The sequence below is a fragment of the Sylvia atricapilla genome, chromosome 6 (assembly GCF_009819655.1).
Source record: "Sylvia atricapilla isolate bSylAtr1 chromosome 6, bSylAtr1.pri, whole genome shotgun sequence".
In the NCBI taxonomy this organism is placed as follows: domain Eukaryota; kingdom Metazoa; phylum Chordata; class Aves; order Passeriformes; family Sylviidae; genus Sylvia; species Sylvia atricapilla.
Window position 1 is genome coordinate 637,726 of NC_089145.1, and position 17,886 is coordinate 655,611.

Sequence of the window (17,886 nt, forward strand, 5' to 3'; positions counted from 1 at the left end):
CCCCCGAGGTTTGGGAAGCAGCGGGAAAGGCGTCCCCCCCCCTTCTCTCCTTTCCCACATCTGGCAAAGCTCCGGCATGGCCTCTCCCCACCCCTCCTCCTCCTCCTCCTCCTCCTCCTCCTTCTCCTGGAGGCGCTGGGCCGCCTTCCCAGCCCTGCACGGGGACCCAGGCGGCGGAGAAAGGGGCCAAGCAGAGCTGGGATGGTGGGCTGCATCCAGGAGGGAGAGGGATGCCGTGGGACACCCCGCTCCGGTGACCCCCAGATTCCCCCCGTCCCCGTGCCCTCATCCCGGGGCAGGGAATGAAGCGAAGGTCGGAGGCAGGTAAATGATTGATCCCATGGAGCAAAGGGTGCTGCTGCCTCCAAAATTCCCAATCCAGCGTGGGTTTCTGCCCACAAAATCCTGCCCAGGGTTTGGGATCACCCAGGCCAGACACAGCCTCCTTCCAAATGGAAACCACAGTGGGGGGGTGGGTCACGTCAGATTTTTAGGAACCCAGTGCAGCCATGGGAAGCTCCTGTCCTAAGGGAATGTGATCCCAAGTCCCTGGGAGGCAGCTCCATGGCCAGTTGCAGTGGATAAACAATGATCCAAAACAAGCAGGGTGCCAACAACATCGCACTGGCACCAACACCCCCGGTTTTGGTGGGAAAAGGAGAGCGCTTCCACAATCGAGGCTGTGCCACTCCCTGGGCCTTCCAAAATTTGGGAACAAGCTGCTCCAGGCAGGTAAACAGAGCCCAAGGTAGCAAAAGCAGCAGCACAGAGTCCAAGGTCACTCATGCTCCCCCGGCTCTTGGAAGCGATGTCCAAATATAGCCTCATCCTTGCGGCCTCCTCTGAAAATACGAGATGGAAGCGGGAGCCAGGGATGCTTCCAGCACGAGTTGTCTCTGGGAGGGGGAGGATTTGGGAAAAACCCGCATGGAACGGGACTTGGGGGGCACTTACCCAGAAGTTACAGGGAAGATCCAGGCTGAGGAGAGCATGGAAAGATCCAGGATAAAACCCAGATTCCACGAGAGATGCGAAGGAGGTGGGAGACCACAAGAACTATTAATGAGTAGCCAGAAGCCGGAAAATCCAGCTTTCCCAAAAAATGCCATTACAATCTGCCTCTCTCCAGGCACTCACAGTGCCACTGGCAAACAGGCAAGGAACTAAAATTTCCTACAAATCCAAGAAAAGCTAGAAAAATGCATCTGGAAAACAGGTGTCCCCGAGATCCCAGAGCCGAGGACACAGATATCATCATTCCTCAGGACACAGATCTTTCCTCTTGGACTACTTTATTTGGTAAAACTCTGAAATCAGCAACAGCTTGAACTTCCCAGAACTTCCCACCCTGAGCAAGGCATAGATCCTATGGAGAGAGAGTTATCCTGCTCAGCTCCAGCCTTGGCTGCTCCTCCAGCTTTGATTCCCCTTCCAAAAACAAAAAAAACAAACCAGGATCAAAAGCAAAACCAAAAGCCAAAAAAAAGTAATAAAATATCTAAAGACACCAGGGAAAAGGGAATCGAGGTGAGGGCATGAGATCCCAGTGGATCACCCAAGGGACAGTTCTGGGCACAGCCAAATCTGCAGAATCCATGAATCCCAGTAGGAGATGAGTGACACCCCCCCAAATTCCTAACAAGCTGCTCCCCCTGCGAGATTCCGTCCCCCTCTGGCTGCTGCTGCCGGTGCCAGGCACAGCTGGGGAAGGATTCCCTTTGCTCCATGTGGAGGGGAGGGGTAGGGAACAATCCCGAATCCTGCTAATGGATCCGGGTCAGCTCCTCTACGATCTTTATCAGGTCGTCCACGGTGGCTTCCCTCTTCATCCCGCTTCCATCGTCAATCTGCACAGGGAGGAAAAGGCATTGGAGACATTGGCAGGTGCCAAAAAACATTCCCAGATGATTCAGGAAGGTGTGGATTTAGGATTTTCCAGAGAGGCTACGGCTTCCCTATCTCTAGAAATGCTCCAGGGCAAGGCTGGACAAGCCTTGGAGCAACCTGGTCTAGTGGGAGGTGTCTTAAAGTCCCATCCAACCCAAACCATTCCATAACTGTGCAATTCCACGATTTACTGAGCCTGGATTCCTGAGTAAGGTCCTTGAAGAATCCAAGCCCACATTCCCGAGCTCACCTGCAGGTTTGCCACCACTTCCTGCATCTTGGGCCTGCTGATGTCCAGGAAACTCTCAATCAGGTCTCCATCGATGAATCCCGTGGCTGGTTCCGTCTTCCGCTCGGTGTGGAATGATCTCCAGGTGCTGCTGTCAAGGAGCCAAATCCACAGGAAACAACACCAGCCCTGGACATGTATTAGCGGTGGGATGGCAGTGCTGGGTTAATGATTGGACTCCGTGGTCCTTCCCGACTTTAATTCCATGATTTCCAAGGGCGCTAGGAAACCTGCTCCCACCCTGTCCAGCTAGTAAACCCCAGCCAGCACAGGCTCCTGGCTGGAATGCCAAAGGATATAAGGAATGCTCAATCTTCCCCACGCTCTTGATGACTTTGTTGAGCCTGTTCTGCATGTCCAGGAGCAGGTTGTACCAGCTTTCTGACAAGGATGTCACCAGGCCTGCACAGGAATAACGGACACGGGAACGTGGCAGGGGGTGGAGCTGGATGAGCTTTCCAACCCAACCCATTCCAGGATTCCGCAGGGAATCCTCAGCCCCTGCTCCTTACCGATCATTCCATTGACAGTGCCGAAGAGCACGGATCCCTGGGTAGGCGTGGAAGTCTCCCCCAAGTTCTGCATGACCAGGGATCCGTGGCAGAAGACATTGACAAACTCTCCCAGGTGGGATAATCCCACCTCCTGCAGGTGCTGCCGCTCCTCGTCAGTCGTGGCCGCGCTGGAATCCCAAACACCGCTCAGTCCCGGACAGGGGCACTCCAAAACTTTCCCTTACTCCCAAAAGCTGAGAATGCTCTTCCAGTTTTCCTGAAGATCCTATCCCATCCCAATTCCCATCCAGCTCACCTGTCCTTCTGGCACACAAACAGATTGAAAGCATTCTCCGCTCCCAAGAAATTATCATCATCCAGGATCTCCACGGCGCTCATCCAGTTTGGATTGAAATCCCGGGCAATCTGGAAGAGGGGCCAAGACGGGACATGCTGTGTCCAGGTGGCCTGGCCTGTGTTCCTGCAGCCTCATCCCACCCAACACCAATATTCAGGAGTGAGGCAGGATCCAGCATGTCCCTCTCTGCTCCAGGAAGCAGCTGAGCAGGAAAGGCACTCCTGGAGATGGGTCCTAGTCCAAGTGGCACTTGGATAACATCCTGGGAAAGCGTGGAGCAGCCTATGCCAAAGCCACTCCAGCAATTTAAACCCCCATTCCAAGCGGACACCAGGCATCCCAGATGGCACCTCCCACCCACCACGCACCAGCTGCTCTTCCCACAGCCAGTTCCCTGGAAACTGAGGGATCCATCCCTCCAGAAACCACAGGGATCCATGTCAAACCTTATCCAGTTGAGCCAAACTCCTCCTTTTATCCCCTCCAACACCATTCCCTGTGCCCAGAGCTGTCGGAAAGGATTCCTGGCACCGCTTCCGTACCTCCTCGAAATTCCCTTCCATGGGTTTGTAGGCCAGGAGCAGCACGGAGCGCATGAGGTCTCCCACCAGGATGAAATCCCCCTTGGTTTTCAGGTACAGGGCCATGATGTTGTTGTAGTGGTTGCATTCCGTGCGCAATTCCTTCTCTGCTGTCCACTCGTACAGGCGCACCTGTGGGATGGGACACGGATCAGGATTCTCCGCATGGGAGCTGGAATATGCTCCTCAACAGACACCTGGCTGACATCCACATCCACAAACACCCTCCCAAAAAACCTCAGGGTCTTGCCTACCGTGCTGTTGATGCTGGCTAACAGCTTCCCGTTGAATTCCACCATGGAATACACAGCTCCCTTGACCTCCTTCTCAGCCAGGCTCTGCAGCTTCCCTGGAATAAGGCCAGGCATTACTCGGGTTGTTTATCCAAAGGGTGGGAAGTCAAGGGGGCTCAGCTGAGCTGGCCTGAATTTTGCTTCCTAAAAAAACTGTCTCTGAGGGGGACAAGTGACATGGAAAGCAAATCCCAGAATCCAGGGCTGGTGAGGGATTCTTGGGGTTCTCTAGGAGACAGGAGGAAAGGGAACACTGCACCTACGGATCCCGACAACAGATTCTTCGAGAAAAAACTGCCTGCTTCTGGGACACAAGCTCTCTTGGGGGCTGAGGAGCTCATCCCTGATCTCACCAAGAAAAGCTGGATTTTTCCAGGTGAGAACGCCTTGTTCTTACCATCAGAGTAGTGGAAGACGACGATCCGGCCCTGCTTGGGCTCCGCTTCCTCGGGATACACCATGGCAGTGCCCACAATGAAGTAGGTGTTGGGATCCTTTCCCAGCTTGCAGGAGACCAGACTGAGGGCGTACTCATTTTGCAGGAATTGGTGAGCATGAAGCACTGGAGAAAAAAAAAGAAGGGAAAGGGAGGAACAACTGGGATCATCCCAAAGTCCTTAAACTGAACGCTTAAGACACATCCTAGAGATTCCCTGTCCTATTCCCCACCACCTTGTGCCATCAAAAATCGGTATTCCCTAAACCTCATGGCTGATGTTCCTCCAAGAAAATGCTTTGGCTGAAGCTCCCTTGGGCTTCTCCAGGATGGGAAGAGCTGGATTTTGGGATGGGAGAGGTACCTTCGAAGGTGTGCTGGTCTATGATGAGCAGGTTGTGCACTTCCACCTCCTCTCCAAAGGATGTCTCGTGTGGAGCCGTGCTGCTGGAAAACAGCTTGCTGGTGCTCACGCTGCTGGACAAGGCCTGGGAAACGGGAAAATCCATCACATCCTGGTGCCACTTGGATATCCACACAGCCTCAGGCAGCCAGTGAAGGGGAAAAGGGATGGGAGAAAAGGTGGAGCAAGGAATGACTACAAGGACACGCTCCCCGCTCCTGCAGGGCAGAGTGATGGTGTTAATCTGAGTTTACACAGAGCTGCGGCTTCCGGAGCTAGATCCTTGGGAAAAGGAAAACCTTGGAGATCACACAGGAGCCTGTATCGATATGGAAGGAGCAGCACCCAAAAATAAAGGGGATCAGGTGGAACAGTGGCTGTGCCACCCACTCAGAGAGACCCCACCATCCCATTCCTTCCCAGCTGAGGAACTGGACCGGACTCACAGCTTTGGAAGCTTTGGAAGCTTTGGAAGGGAGGAGCATCGAGGAAAACCTGGATCAGAAATTCTGATTCCCACAGCACAGGGATGACGCAGCCTGGGATCTCACCTGGGTGCTGGCGCTGGGTCTGAGTGCCGTGGTGCCTCCACTGGCATCCTGCACCTCGATCCGGCTGGAGAGCACCCCAAAACACTGGGATACCTCTTGGTAGCAGATTTTCCTGCGGGATAAACAGAGCCATGTGGGTGGGAGAGCCAGGAAAGGCCATTCCAAGAACTCTGGAAGCAACAAGAGCTGTTTGTTTGCTCCTGGGATGGCAGCATCATCCCAACCCTTGTCCTGTGCAGCAGAGCACCCTGATCCCAGGAATCCTCATCCTAGGAATCCTCACCTGGGCGACTCGTAGAGGGGAACGGTGCGGATGTGCAGCTTCTGGATCTCATCAATGGTGCCGATGGTCAGGGTGCTGTTGTTGGCCAAGGCCAAACTTGTGGGGAAGAAAAAAAATCATGGAAAACACTGGGTGAAACAGCAAGAACCTCCCTCTCTTCCACACCCCTCGGGATCAGGAACTGGTGGCAGACTCACCTGTCGGGATATCCGTCGGAATTGAGCGGGCACATGTAGTTGACCTCCTTGAGGTTGACGTTGGAGAAGACCAGCTTGTGGTTGCTGCTGTAGATGACGGTGGGGCGGTCGGAGCAGGCGAACACGTTGGTGGTGGACAAGGAGCGGAATGTCCTCAGCACTGTGGGCTGCGTGCCCAGGGTCACCTTCTTCCTGTCACTCAGCAAGCCTGGATTCAAAGGGAAAAGGGATTGGGATACGCCACAACACCTCAGGGAAATACAGAGTGCGGGTGAGCGCATCCCAGATTCAAGAATCCATCTCCTTCCTCCAGTGTGCTGGAGAAATCCCCCAGCCCATGGCCAGTCCCACCTGAGCATAAGGCTGAGAAAACGAGGAGGATCTTTCCTAAAAAACTGGAAAGGAAGGGAAAAGATCACCTGTGTCGAGGCTGAGGCCGAAATAGAAGAGAGCTCCATCCCCCAGGGCACACAGGAGGTAGTGGCTGCTCTCGAAGGTCGTCATCAGGATGGAGCGAGGGATAATCTCTGTGGGAAGCAGGAAAAGGGATGGATGAGGCCGCTCAGGACACGGACAGCGACCACTGCCATCCGTGGGAGGCTCCTACCTCCTCCCAGCATCTCCTTGTGCAGCAGCTCGAAGGACGGGAGCTTCAGGATGCGGGCAGAGATGTCGGTCCAGAGCCCGATGGCACAGAGAGGGGACATCCCGTTGGAGTCTCCCAGGGGGGTGATGTCCAGGCAGGCCACCTCATGCTCCATCTCTGTGCAGCTGAGAGGAAGGAAGGAGGACAGGTGTCTGCCTGGATCCCGATTATTCCTAGCATCCCAAGAGGCCTCAGGATGTGGGCTCACCTGATCTGCCGGAGCTCCTGGGGCCGGATTTCCAGGTAGTACAAGGCTCTTCCCACAGCCACCACCACCTGGTTGCTGTTGCAGGAAGCCACGCTGATGTTCTTCCCATTGGGTTCTTTCCACTCGCTCACCAGGGATTTGGGCTCCTGGCTGACCAGTCGCACCGAGGCAGAGGTGATCTGGGAAGAGAGACAGGAAACATCATGGAAAACAGTGTTTCCACGGTGGGTGGCACAGCAGAAACCTCTCTCTTTCCATATCCCTTAGAAACATGAACCCAGGATCCTGTTTGCTGAGCCCATCAGCTCAGAGAAGCACTCCAGCCTCTTCCCTGGATATGTCACGATCCATATGACAGCAGGAGAGCCATATCCATGCTTTCCTCATGCTGGAATTACCTGGATCAGCTGCTGATGTGCCACATTGCCGCAGAAGAACGTCTGCTGGTCATCCACAAATCCCGTGAGCTCCGTCTCTTCCACTTCCTCTCCGTTCAACATCAGAACCCTGAGCAGGGAAGGGGGTTCCCATTAATTCCTGCTCTGACATGGTGCTGAGAGCCTAGATCAGCTCCTCCCACCTTTACCTGGTCTGGCCAACAAAGGACAGCACCAAGGTGTTGTCTGTCTCCCGGTGCGGATCCGACCTCAGCGGCCACAATCCTGCAACAAGGAGGCCACAGTTCTTCACACGCTTCCTCACAGTTCCACATCCCAACCTCATCCACGCCCAACACGTCCCCTCTTAGGCTGTGGGACACCTCCCACACCTTTAATTCCCGGCAGGTCGATGCTGGCATGCTCGTGGATGCCGATGCCATTCCGGATGATCCGCAGCGATCCCTCTTTGAAGGCCCCAGAGCAGGTGACCAGCTGGAGGAAAAGGAGAGGGACTTTACTAACTGTGCATGGGAAGCTCTCCCACTCTTCTCTGGGATCAGAGGAAATGGAAATGGGGAACCCATTCTAGAATCATGGAATCCTGGAATGGTTTGGACTGGAAGGGACCTGAAATATCCACCAAGGCCAAGTTGGACAGGGCTTAGAGCAACCTGGTCTAGTGGAAGGTGTCCCTGCCCATGAAATGAGATGATCCTTAAAGGTCCCTTCCAACCCAAACCACTCTGGGATTCTATGATTTTATGGGCACCCCCAGCCAAAAATTCCCAGCAGTGAAGAGGAAAAAGCAGGAATGTTACCTGGCCTTGGCCTTGCCTCTCCAGGTCCACCACACACATGTCCACGATGGGCCCGAGGTTGGTGAAGGTCTCCATGGCCACCACATAGGATCCCTGCTCATTGCTGTCCACGTTGAGCTGGGAATAAATACTGGAATCAATTTCTGTCTTTTAAGGAGCGGGACAGGGAAAGGGCGGGCAAGGAGGAGACAGGAAAATGTATCCACATCTCCAGGTTTCGATGGAAATGGAGTCCTGTGGAAACACACATCCAGGAGCTGCCAAGTACCTTCACGAGCTGGGAATCTCCAAGCCTGGAGCCAACAAACACCACTCCGTTATCCAGGTAGGTCAGGCACTCGGCAATGGATGTCTGGGAAATGGGAAGAGACAGGTGACCCACCAGTAGCATTGGAAAGGTCTTGGCACACACACACCTTCCACCACTAGGCTGTTACCCAACAGAAAAACCCTGGGCATGGGAAGGGGATTTAATCCCTTCATAAATCCCACAGAGTCCAAGCTCCTTCCAGTGCAAGTACCAGGAAAAAAAAAAAAGGGAAGAAGGTGTAAATTTAAATGCCCACAGGAAATTTTCCCAGCAGTTCAGGGCTGTGACAAATGTGAAGCATCAACACCTCCGGCTCCCAAAATTCCCACTCGTTCCTAAACAGAGCCTTTTCCAGACTGGAGAATCCCAGTGCCAGGGATGGCCCAGGTGATTCCTACCTCTCCCAGCAGCTCCACACGCAGATCCTTCAAGGTGACAGTGCCATCCATCTGCTCCTCCTTCTCCAGGAGCAGCATGAAGAGCCGCCCTTCCATGTCTCCCAGCAAATACCGTGATCCGTTGGGATCCACACGGTTGTGGCACACGATGGTGCTTTGCTGCAGGGAAAGCAAGGAATTCTAGAAATCCACTGGAACAGCCCCAAACTGGTCTGTGCAGGTAATGCGCTCCCAGCTCCAGTATCCCACCCATTCCAGAGCTCCAGGAGCGGACTGAGACCTTCAGGCACCAATATTCTCCTTACTTCCCCTAAGAGTTTTAGCCTGTCCTTATATCCATCTTTTAAAGACCTTTGGATGGCAATTCCAGCCCTCTTTCAGCTTGGAGCAGCACCTCAGCTAGGCCATAGGTGCTTCCTCCTCTGGTCAAATGTGGGAAGTGGCCTGTTATTTCCACAAAACCCACAAGTGCAATTGCTGTCCCAAAATCTTTAAGCCTTTTCTCCTCTGAACAAGTCTCCAAGGGTCTCATCCCTGTTTTTCACTGCCTGAAATGAAACCAGGCTCTGCCCTGGAATTGTGCCCAGATCAGGCACTAATTCCTAATTAATCCCATTCCTGGAGGTCCAAACAAAATTCCCAAAACTCTACAGAAAGGGGAGGCACACTGGGATCGTGGATGTCCCTCAGTCCCCAAAAACAGTGACCAGGAAGCCAAACCTCTGGAAGTCCAAGTAAGTGGCACTGTTACACCACACCTGAGACAACAGGGGTTTGAATTCCTGGCTGGAAGGCCTGGGAAAGGAGGGATTTTTTGGGATGCAGTCCTGGATCCCCTCACCTTGATGATGGGAGGAGCGATAGCCAGATATTTATCCCCATTGTGGTAGGTGATGGATTCCTGCCCGATGATAATGGCACCTCCGAAGGGCTCCGGCACTGCGGACACACAGCAGACATGAGACAACCTGGAAAAATGAGCCATCCACTCTGGAAAAACATGGGAAGATCTTTTACAAACAAGGCCCAACCTGCGATGACCATGGAGGCTTCGGCCTCCACGTTTTCCTGCTTCCAAGGGCCCTTGTTGAATTCCTTCTCCCGCAGGGACACCTCGTATGTCTTCACATGGCGGCCCTGGGGGTCCTGGAAGAGAAGCAAAAGTGGATGAGATTCCAGAATTGAGGAGATCCCACCTCATCTCCTGCAAAAACACCATTCCAGGGAGCTTCTGAGGCTTCTCACCACCTCATCCTCCCTCACCTCCACATGGCACCATTCTCCCAAATTTTTCCATATATAAATACCCTCTGAAGAAAACCTCTGTGCCAGAAAAGACTGGAAAGCATTTTTCCACTGTTTTACATCTGATATTCTGGAATTTGTGTTCCTCTGAAAACCCGGGAACAAGTGGCATAATGGACTATCTCCAGCTCTTGCAAACATTCAGGAATTCAGGGGGGTTTTATCATATTTCCCTGTGGTTTCAGAACTTCCCCAAAATTATTTCATCCCCTGCTGTCCCGGGATAATGGGTAATAAACGGAGAAAGAATCAAGGAAACAGCCTGGAAACATCCTGCTCTCCACAGGCAGGGATTGAAACAACCCCGATGAATCAGAACTGACATCCTGATCCTGCTCCAAGGGGTCCAGTTGTTTTGACATGGATCATGGGATCATTAAAGCTGGAAAAGCACTTTTCAACTATTCCCCCAAACTCCAGGTATGTGGCGACAAAGTGATTTTTTTCCCTCCAGGAAGTTTGGAGGGATCCAGCAGTGCCCAAACAGGGAATAACGGAGCCACTGGTGGCACGGGATTTCAGCTAAGCCTGGGATAGCCTGGAATTTAACAAAGGAAAGCTAATCCCTTGCTCAGTCAGCACAATAAAGGCTTTTTGGATCAAACCAGGCATCCAGAGAAGGCCAGGAATGCTCCCTCCCCATCAGGAGCCAGGTGATGGGAGAGATTATGAATCCTCTTTACGCACCTGGAATCACCCCCCAAAAATACCACGGACATTGCCTTGTTTTTTAAGGAAAGGCTCCAGCCTCGCTATGGGAAACAGCTAGTTGTGGATCTTGCTGGAAAGATCCCTAAGCTCCTCCTGGGAGTTTAACAAGGGAAATTCCCATCCAAGGCAGAGCTGCCCAGGAAGTGTTGCTTCCCCCCCTCCCAGAGTTGGAAAAAGGCAGCATGGAGGAACATGGACCAGGAGGAGCCAGAATCATCCTTCATTCCGCCTTCCAAAAAGCCTCTGGAAAACCTTGGGAGCCCTTGGCTCCACTTGGGTTATCCACGGATAAGCAGGCACCTGGTAGACGAAGCAGATGGTGGGAGCTTGGCAGCCGTAAAGGAATTTCACATCGATGACCTGCAGCTCCTCCAGGCGGATGTTGAAAGCCTTTAATTCCTTGTTCTCCCGATCCAGGGGGATGACCTTGAAGAGGCCGTCGTAGAGCCGCAGCCCGATCATCCGGCACTCGGGATCGATGATCCCGATGATCCCGGTCTCCGAGGGGCGGCCGATGCGATCCTGAGGGAGAATTCCAGAGAGAGGGGAAAGAAAAAGGTGATGACTGCCAGGGCAATAGCCCTGAAAGACGAGGACAGGAGTTGGCAGCCCTTAGGTGAGGAGTGGCTCCTTGCACACTTCCCAACAGGCTTGAGAATTCCAGCTGGGAAGCCACCAAGCCTACGGAGGAGATCCTGCCTTTCCAACTGCCACACCTGGCACAGCTCCCGCACCGCACAGCTTCACCACAAATCCCCACAGGACTCATTTCCCAGGGAAAATTTGGCCTCGCAAGGAGCTTAGGCTTTAATTTTCCTTAAATTTAGTTTGTTATTCCACAAAGTTTCCCAAGAATATAGTTGAATCCATAAGGGACACAGCTTGGAGCATCCTGGCCTAGTGGAAGGTATCCACAGCAAAGGGTGGAACGAGATGATTTATAAGTCCTATCCATCCTACACCATTCCAGGATTCCAAGTGCTGGTTTAGATGGGATATTGTGAAGAAATCCTTCCCTGTGAGGGTAATGAGACCTGGGATGGATTTCCCAGAGAAATTGTGGCTGCCTCATCCCTGGAAGTGTTCCAGGCCAGGCTGGATGGGACCTGGAGCAACCTGGGATAGCACAACGTGTCCCTGCCCACAGAAGGGAACCGGATGAGCTCTTTTCCAACCCAAACCATCCCAGAAATCCACAAATCCTCCCCGAAACCAAGACTAACTCTGGAAACATCCTGTGACCGACCGCAGGTGACCTGTCCCAGATCCAGCAGCTGGCAAGGAACCACCAAGAGAACAGCAATCCAACACCCTGCTGCACGAGGAAGGCAACGCCATCCCCAGGGAAGGGAATTCCCACTCCAGGTGCTGCATTCCCCCTCACCTGCACATTTCCATGGGCACGGGTGATGATGTCGATGCTATCCCCGTTCTGCTTGTATTCCAGGATGCAGGCGTTGTACTTGGCCGTCAGGATGAACAGCAAATCCTTGCTCTCCCCCTGCTCAAAAAACCCAGACAATGCAAGTTTCCAGGGGTGGAAACATCCATTCCCATGCCAGCCCAGCCAGGTGGGCACAGCTCCCCCCCTGCTCCGGCAGCACCCACCTTGGGGCGGAAGAGCTCCATGACGGCGGTTTTCCCGTACATTCCCACTTCCTTGACGGGCCGGAGCCCCTCAGCTGTCACAACATAAATCTCCAGCCGGGTGTTCTTGGCAATCAGCAGGTTCAGGTCCTCCGCAGAGGTGAAGTGTCCTGGGAAAAGAGGGAAGGAATCCCAGAGGAGGGATCAGCTGGCACCTCAGGGTGCTGGGCTGCACTTCCACGGCCTCCTTGGAGCATCCCAAAATCCCAGCACGCTCCTTCCACAGCGCTAAACGCTCACAGCGACTGCTTTCTCTCAGCCTGCACTCCTTGTTTTTCCACAGAAATACTCTTCCCACTGTCTTTCCTCAGGAATCCTCATTCCTGGGGTCTCTTCCCACCACGCCCAGCACTCCCAGGGCTTTTGGGGCTCCCACAGCTTCCTCAAATCCCACTCTCTCTCACTCCTCTTATGGATTTCAGGAGCAGTTCGATCCTTCCTCTACCCCAAGATCCCCCAGTATCCCAAAATCTTCCCGTACTCCAAAAGCCTCCGGTAAACCAAATTCCCCGGTATTCCCAAACCTCCTCGTACTCCCAAACTCACCCGTGAACCCCAAACCCCGCCCTACCCCAAAACCCTCCCCGCACTCCCAAACCCTTCCCGGTGCCCCCAAACCCCCTCCGGGACCCCCAGCACCTCCATCCCCCCGTGTTCCCCGTTCCCCGGGCCCCCGGTAACCCATAACCGCCCTCCCACGCCTTCCCCCCGCCAAAACCGGGTGTTCCCGCCATCCATCTCCCGCCCCGCGGTACCGGTGACGCAGCCATTGACAGCCGTCGGCTTCTGCGCCGTCACCACGTAGTTGTAGGACATGTTGGGGGAACCGGGGGGTCCCGGGGGGGACGCGGGGGAAAGCGGGGGGGAACCGAGAGCGCGGCCTCTCCGCCGCCGTGGCCGCCACTTCCGGGAAGTGGGTGCGCGGGGCCGCTCTGGCCCGCCGAGAGGCCGCCCAGGAGCAGACGAGACGTGCCGCTCTAGCCCGCTGGGAGGACTGCCAAGAGCAGCCGAGAGGAGCCGCTCTAGCCCCGCGGGAGGACCACGGAGAGCCGATTAAAGGAGCCGCTCTAGCCCGCTGGGAGGACCGCGAAGAGCAGACGAGAGGGGCGGCTGGAGGACCCCGGAGAGCGCAGGTGTGGATGGGGATGTGCGGGGGCCTGCTCCAAAAGCCGCGGGACCCGCGCTGATCCCGGCTGATCCCACGCCGTATCCCGAAGGGAGGGCCCCGCATGGGAGAGTGCAGGCCTCTTCCTGCTGCCAGTTGCTCTTTGCCCTCCGAAAGCCGGGCGGGAGGTCCCCGCTCTGAGGGGAGAGTGTGGATCCATCCAGGGTCTGCGCTGAGAGGAGATCCCTGAACTTGGGAGTCCCCCCATCAGGAAAAAAAAAAAAAAAAAAAAAAAAAACCACCAAAAAACAAACCAACAAAAGGGGATCCTGTTTGGGGGTGGTCCCATCCTGATTTCCCACCTCAAAAGGGGGTCCTTCTTTGAGGAGGGAGAGCTGTCACGGTCCTCTCTCACCCCAAAAAGGCGTCCCTGCTTAGAGGTTTCCCACCCAGGGGCCTCATCGCAGAAGGGGGGCCTGGCTGGGAAGGGGGAGTGGTCCCATCCTGGCTCCTCATCCCAAGAGGAACTCCGTGCCTGGGCAGGTGTCCCTGTTTGGAGACAGCTCCAACGCCAGCCCCATTGCCAAGAGACACTCCCATCACCATCACACCAGACATCATCCCACCCCGCGCCCTCCCCAGCCCCCCCTCTCCGGACCACTGTCCTTTTCAGACTGGACCTTGCCCTCTTTCCAGTCAGATTCTATCTTTGGATCCGAGTGCTGCGCTCCGCTCCCATGGAGGTGAGCCTCGAGCACGGGGTGGGGGGGATTGTCATTTCTGTGGGGTTGGCATTCCTCCTTTTCCTACCCCACTGCTCCCCATTTTCCCTCCAGGTCCCCAAAAAACTGGTGACAACGGTTTCTGGCTGTGCCGATGACACTTTGGCCGGGCTGGTGGCTTGCAATCCCGGGCTCCGGCTGCTCCAGGGACACCGGGTGGTCCTTCGGAATGACCTGGCAGCCATCCGTGGCCGTGTGGCCGTGCTGTCCGGGGGGGGCTCCGGCCACGAGCCCGCCCACGCAGGTGAGACCCCCCTGTCCCACCGTACCCCCCACCCACGGACACGGTGCCGAGCCCTCTTCCCTCTCCGCAGGCTACGTCGGGAAGGGAATGCTGACCGGAGTGGTGGCCGGAGCTGTGTTTGCATCTCCGTCCGTGGGCAGCGTCCTGACGGCCATCAGGGCCGTGACACAGGCCGGAGCAGGTTGGGAACACGCCAGGGCGGAATTTTGGGGTTCCTCCCTCCGGTGCTGCGTCATTCCTGTTACCTCTCCATCCGTCCTGCAGCCGGGGTCCTCCTGATCGTGAAGAACTACACCGGGGACCGTCTGAATTTCGGGATGGCCCTGGAGCGGGCGCGGGCCGAGGGGACGGACGTGCGGATGGTGGTGGTGGGCGACGACTGCGCCTTCACCACGCCGGGGAAAGCCGGGCGCCGCGGGATCTGCGGCACCGTCCTCATCCACAAGGTTCTGCTGGGAACCTTAATGGGGATTTGGGGAATTCCGGGGGGCTGCTGACCTGCTCTGCCCCGGACAGGTGGCGGGAGCTCTGGCCGAGGCGGGAGCGAGCTTGGATGAGATTGAGAAGAAGGTGACGGCAGCTGCCAAAGCCATGGGTATGTTGTGTTATCCTGTGGGAATGCTGTCCTGTGTCTCCCAGCCCCTGAATCCCAACCACCCCCCCTGCCCCTCAGTTTTAACAGAACATTCCCACCTGCACAGGTACCCTGGGTCTCAGCCTGTCTCCCTGCAGCATCCCAGGATCCAAGCCCTCGTTCCAGCTGGCTGCGGACGAGATGGAGCTGGGGTTGGGTGAGGAGCGGCCCCTTGATGTCCCCTGAGGGTCCCTGAGGGTCCAAATGGCCCTGTGCCCCTGGGGAGGCGTCACCAGGGCTGAGATGTGACACGGCCCTGTCTCCGTAGGGATCCACGGTGAGGCTGGAGTGCGTAGGATGAAGGTGAGGGGAGAATTCTGCTGCTTCTTCCCCGTTCCCAGATCCCTCTATTCCCAGACCTCCCCACTCTGCTCTTTCCCTGCTCCGTGTCCCCTCCAGGTGCTGCCGGCAGATAAAGCTGTGGAGACGATGCTGAAGCACATGACGGATCCATCCAATGCCTCCCACCTGTCCCTGACCCCTGGTGAGCCCCGCAAACCCTCCTGTGCTCCTCCAAACCCCCTGGATCCCAGTCTCATCCTGCCCCCCATCCTGCAGGATCCTCTGTGGTGCTCGTGGTGAACAACCTGGGCGGATTGTCCTGCCTGGAGCTGGGAATTGTGGCTGGAGCTGCTGTGCGCTGCCTGGGTGAGTGCAGAGGGGGGCTTGGCATCCCATTCCCTGGCTCCAGCCACTTTGGAATGCACCGTCTCAATCCCGGATCCCGCAGAGAACCGGGGGATCTCCATCGCCCGGGCCTTGGTGGGATCCTTCATGACGGCGCTGGAAATGGCCGGAGTCTCCCTCACCCTCATGCTGGTGGATGAGGAGCTGGTGAGGCTGATCGGTGAGTTCCCGGTGGGAATGCGGCCTGGAATTGGGGCCCGGGGATTTCCATGTGCTGGGTGGTGGGACACAAGGTCAGTGGGATGTCTGGGGCTGCAATTCCTGCCTGCTGGGTGTGCGAGTGAGGATCCAGCGGGATCCTGAGCCTCTGGCTCTTCCAGATGCCAAGACCACGGCCATGGCGTGGCCCAACCTTCTCGCGGGACCGGCGACCACCCGGAGGGAGGAGATTCCAGCACCAGTAGAGGGACCCAGGAAGCCACAGGAAGAGACTGGAACTGGTACAGAGCTCCTGTCCCTTGTCACGTTCCCCTGCGCCTCAGTTTCCCTTGGGAACGTGCAGGGATGCATCTCCTCTCCGCAGGGCCAGGCTCGGCGCGGGTGCAGCGGGTCCTGGAGCGGGTGTGCAGCACCTTGCTGGATATGCAGGATAGGCTCAATGAGCTGGATCGGGGAGCTGGTGACGGGGACTGCGGCCACACGCACGCCCGGGCAGCCCAAGGTGGGTGTGGGGGCCATTACCCAGGGAATTGTGGGGAATGCTACCCCAGTGGTACCTCCCAGGAGCGGGGAGTTCCCCAGGACACCCCTTCTTGGGATTAAAGAAACCTGGGGTGCCCCTTCCTGTAACTGTATCCTGGAATGTCTCTGCATCCAGTGGCAGCTTCCCTGTGGAATTGAGGGCTGTCCCTACTTGTCCCCACAAGGGACAGGCGACTCCAGGGCCACCCCCATGCCATTGTCCCTTCCATTCCCACAGCTATCCGGGAATGGATGCGCACCCGGCCGCCTCCAGCTGCCCCAGCCCAGCTGCTCTCCGCCCTGGCTGATGTGGTGCTGGAGGAGATGGGAGGCTCCTCTGGAGTGGTGAGTGGGAATGGGAATGGAAGTGGGAATGGGGGGACACACCTGGGCGTGTTCCCAGGATGGGATTGATGGTATTCCCAAAGCTCTACGGGCTCTTCCTGACGGCGGCTGCCCGGAGCCTGCGCGGCCGCAGCGATTACCCAGCGTGGGCTGATGCCATGGATGCCGGGATTGAGGCCATGCAGAGGTCAGTGCCAGGGGCTGTGGAATCCCTGGGAATTCCAACCTGGGAATCCCCCTGAATTTCCCTGCATTCCCTGCAATTCCCCCTGGGAATCCCAACCCTTCTGAATTTCCCTGCATCCCGCACAGGTACGGAGGAGCTGCGCCAGGCGACCGGACCATGGTGAGTGCTAGGAGAGCCCAGGAGCCTGGAAGACTTCCAGGGAGATGCCAGGGAGTTCCCACCTGGCCTCAGCCCTGGCTCCCAGACTAATTCCTGTTTTTCCCAGCTGGATTCGCTGTTTGCAGCCGCACAGGCTCTGCGCCCCCTGCGCAGTCCCGGTGCCAACCTGCTCCAAGTGCTTGCAGCAGCTGTCCAGGTATGGAGAGCGGGGATGGTGGGAAAATTGGATGGGAATCCCTGCTGTTATCCTGGAAAACACCCGGTTTTCCCTGGTAGAGCGCGGAGGCGGCGGCGGAGGCCACCAGGCACATGGAGGCTGCGGCGGGCAGAGCCAGCTACGTCCGCTCATCCCGGCTGGAACAGCCCGATCCTGGGGCTGTGGCAGTGGCAGCAGTGCTGGGAGCGGTGCTGGAAGGGCTGCGGGACACCCTGGGCACCTCCAAATAATGGCAGGGATGTGTATCCCCAAAAATCTGGGTTCCCCTGTAGTGACAGAGATGTGTATCTCAAAAACCCTTGTGTCCCCCCATGTGTCAGGGAGGTGTATCCCGATAACCCCCTGTGCTCCTTCAAGGATGTGTTTCCCAATAAATCTTAGGTCGTGGCCCCCAGTAGTCCTCTGTGTCCCCCGTGCTAACTTGGAGGGATGGCATGGTGGAATTTGGGGGTGTGGGGATGCCCCCGCATTGCTCCAGGCTGGGAAGGGAGATGGGAACAGGGATCCTGTGACTGGGGGAGGAAGGAAATCCAGGGTGTGGAGGGGAAACCACAGAGCTCACATGGCTCTGGGCACGGGGTCAGGGGGGCGGATTCTGGGAAAGGGGCAAAGGAGAGGCGGGGACGGGGCAGAGCATGATCCCAAATCTT

General features: G+C 56.3%; 2 protein-coding genes across 2 annotated transcripts; one reads left to right on the forward strand and one right to left on the reverse strand.

Moving 5' to 3' along the window:
• Positions 1–1,275: 1,275 nt before the first annotated feature.
• DDB1 (damage specific DNA binding protein 1) lies at positions 1,276–13,082 on the reverse strand. Its single transcript, XM_066320404.1, has 27 exons — positions 12,951–13,082; positions 12,157–12,305; positions 11,933–12,049; positions 10,849–11,070; positions 9,564–9,678; positions 9,374–9,471; positions 8,533–8,691; positions 8,093–8,176; positions 7,825–7,941; positions 7,396–7,498; positions 7,213–7,288; positions 7,025–7,133; positions 6,627–6,805; positions 6,380–6,543; positions 6,192–6,299; positions 5,773–5,980; positions 5,576–5,671; positions 5,293–5,404; positions 4,703–4,826; positions 4,300–4,464; positions 3,864–3,958; positions 3,571–3,741; positions 2,987–3,096; positions 2,689–2,858; positions 2,476–2,578; positions 2,138–2,261; positions 1,276–1,847 (listed from the first exon to the last, which is right to left on the reverse strand). Exons 1-27 carry the CDS (start codon positions 13,009–13,011, stop codon positions 1,764–1,766), a joined length of 3,423 nt encoding a protein of 1,140 aa, XP_066176501.1. The 5' UTR covers positions 13,012–13,082; the 3' UTR covers positions 1,276–1,763.
• A 92-nt stretch (positions 13,083–13,174) lies between these two features.
• TKFC (triokinase and FMN cyclase) lies at positions 13,175–17,633 on the forward strand. The gene is made up of 18 exons (XM_066320405.1): positions 13,175–13,328; positions 13,997–14,043; positions 14,137–14,326; positions 14,397–14,507; positions 14,591–14,772; positions 14,843–14,921; positions 15,028–15,117; positions 15,229–15,263; positions 15,360–15,444; positions 15,519–15,608; positions 15,691–15,807; positions 15,968–16,087; positions 16,171–16,308; positions 16,567–16,673; positions 16,757–16,860; positions 16,986–17,019; positions 17,126–17,215; positions 17,296–17,633. The coding sequence occupies exons 2-18, from the start codon at positions 14,038–14,040 to the stop codon at positions 17,464–17,466; spliced, it is 1,749 nt and encodes a 582-aa protein (XP_066176502.1). The 5' UTR covers positions 13,175–13,328; positions 13,997–14,037; the 3' UTR covers positions 17,467–17,633.
• Positions 17,634–17,886: the final 253 nt, after the last annotated feature.

Bases quoted from the DNA above. Each gene is read 5' to 3' on its own strand.
- TKFC (XM_066320405.1), top strand. The intron at 14,508-14,590 runs GTTGGGAACACG...TCCGTCCTGCAG, and splicing joins CGTGACACAGGCCGGAGCAG to CCGGGGTCCTCCTGATCGTG. The intron at 15,609-15,690 runs GTGAGTGCAGAG...CGGATCCCGCAG, and splicing joins AGCTGCTGTGCGCTGCCTGG to AGAACCGGGGGATCTCCATC.
- DDB1 (XM_066320404.1), bottom strand. From the start codon at position 13,011: ATGTCCTACAACTACGTGGTGACGGCGCAGAAGCCGACGGCTGTCAAT. The intron at 12,050-12,156 runs GTGGGTGCTGCC...TTTTTTGAGCAG, and splicing joins TGGAGCTCTTCCGCCCCAAG to GGGGAGAGCAAGGATTTGCT. The intron at 7,134-7,212 runs GTAAAGGTGGGA...TTCCCTGCTCAG, and splicing joins TCCTTTGTTGGCCAGACCAG to GGTTCTGATGTTGAACGGAG.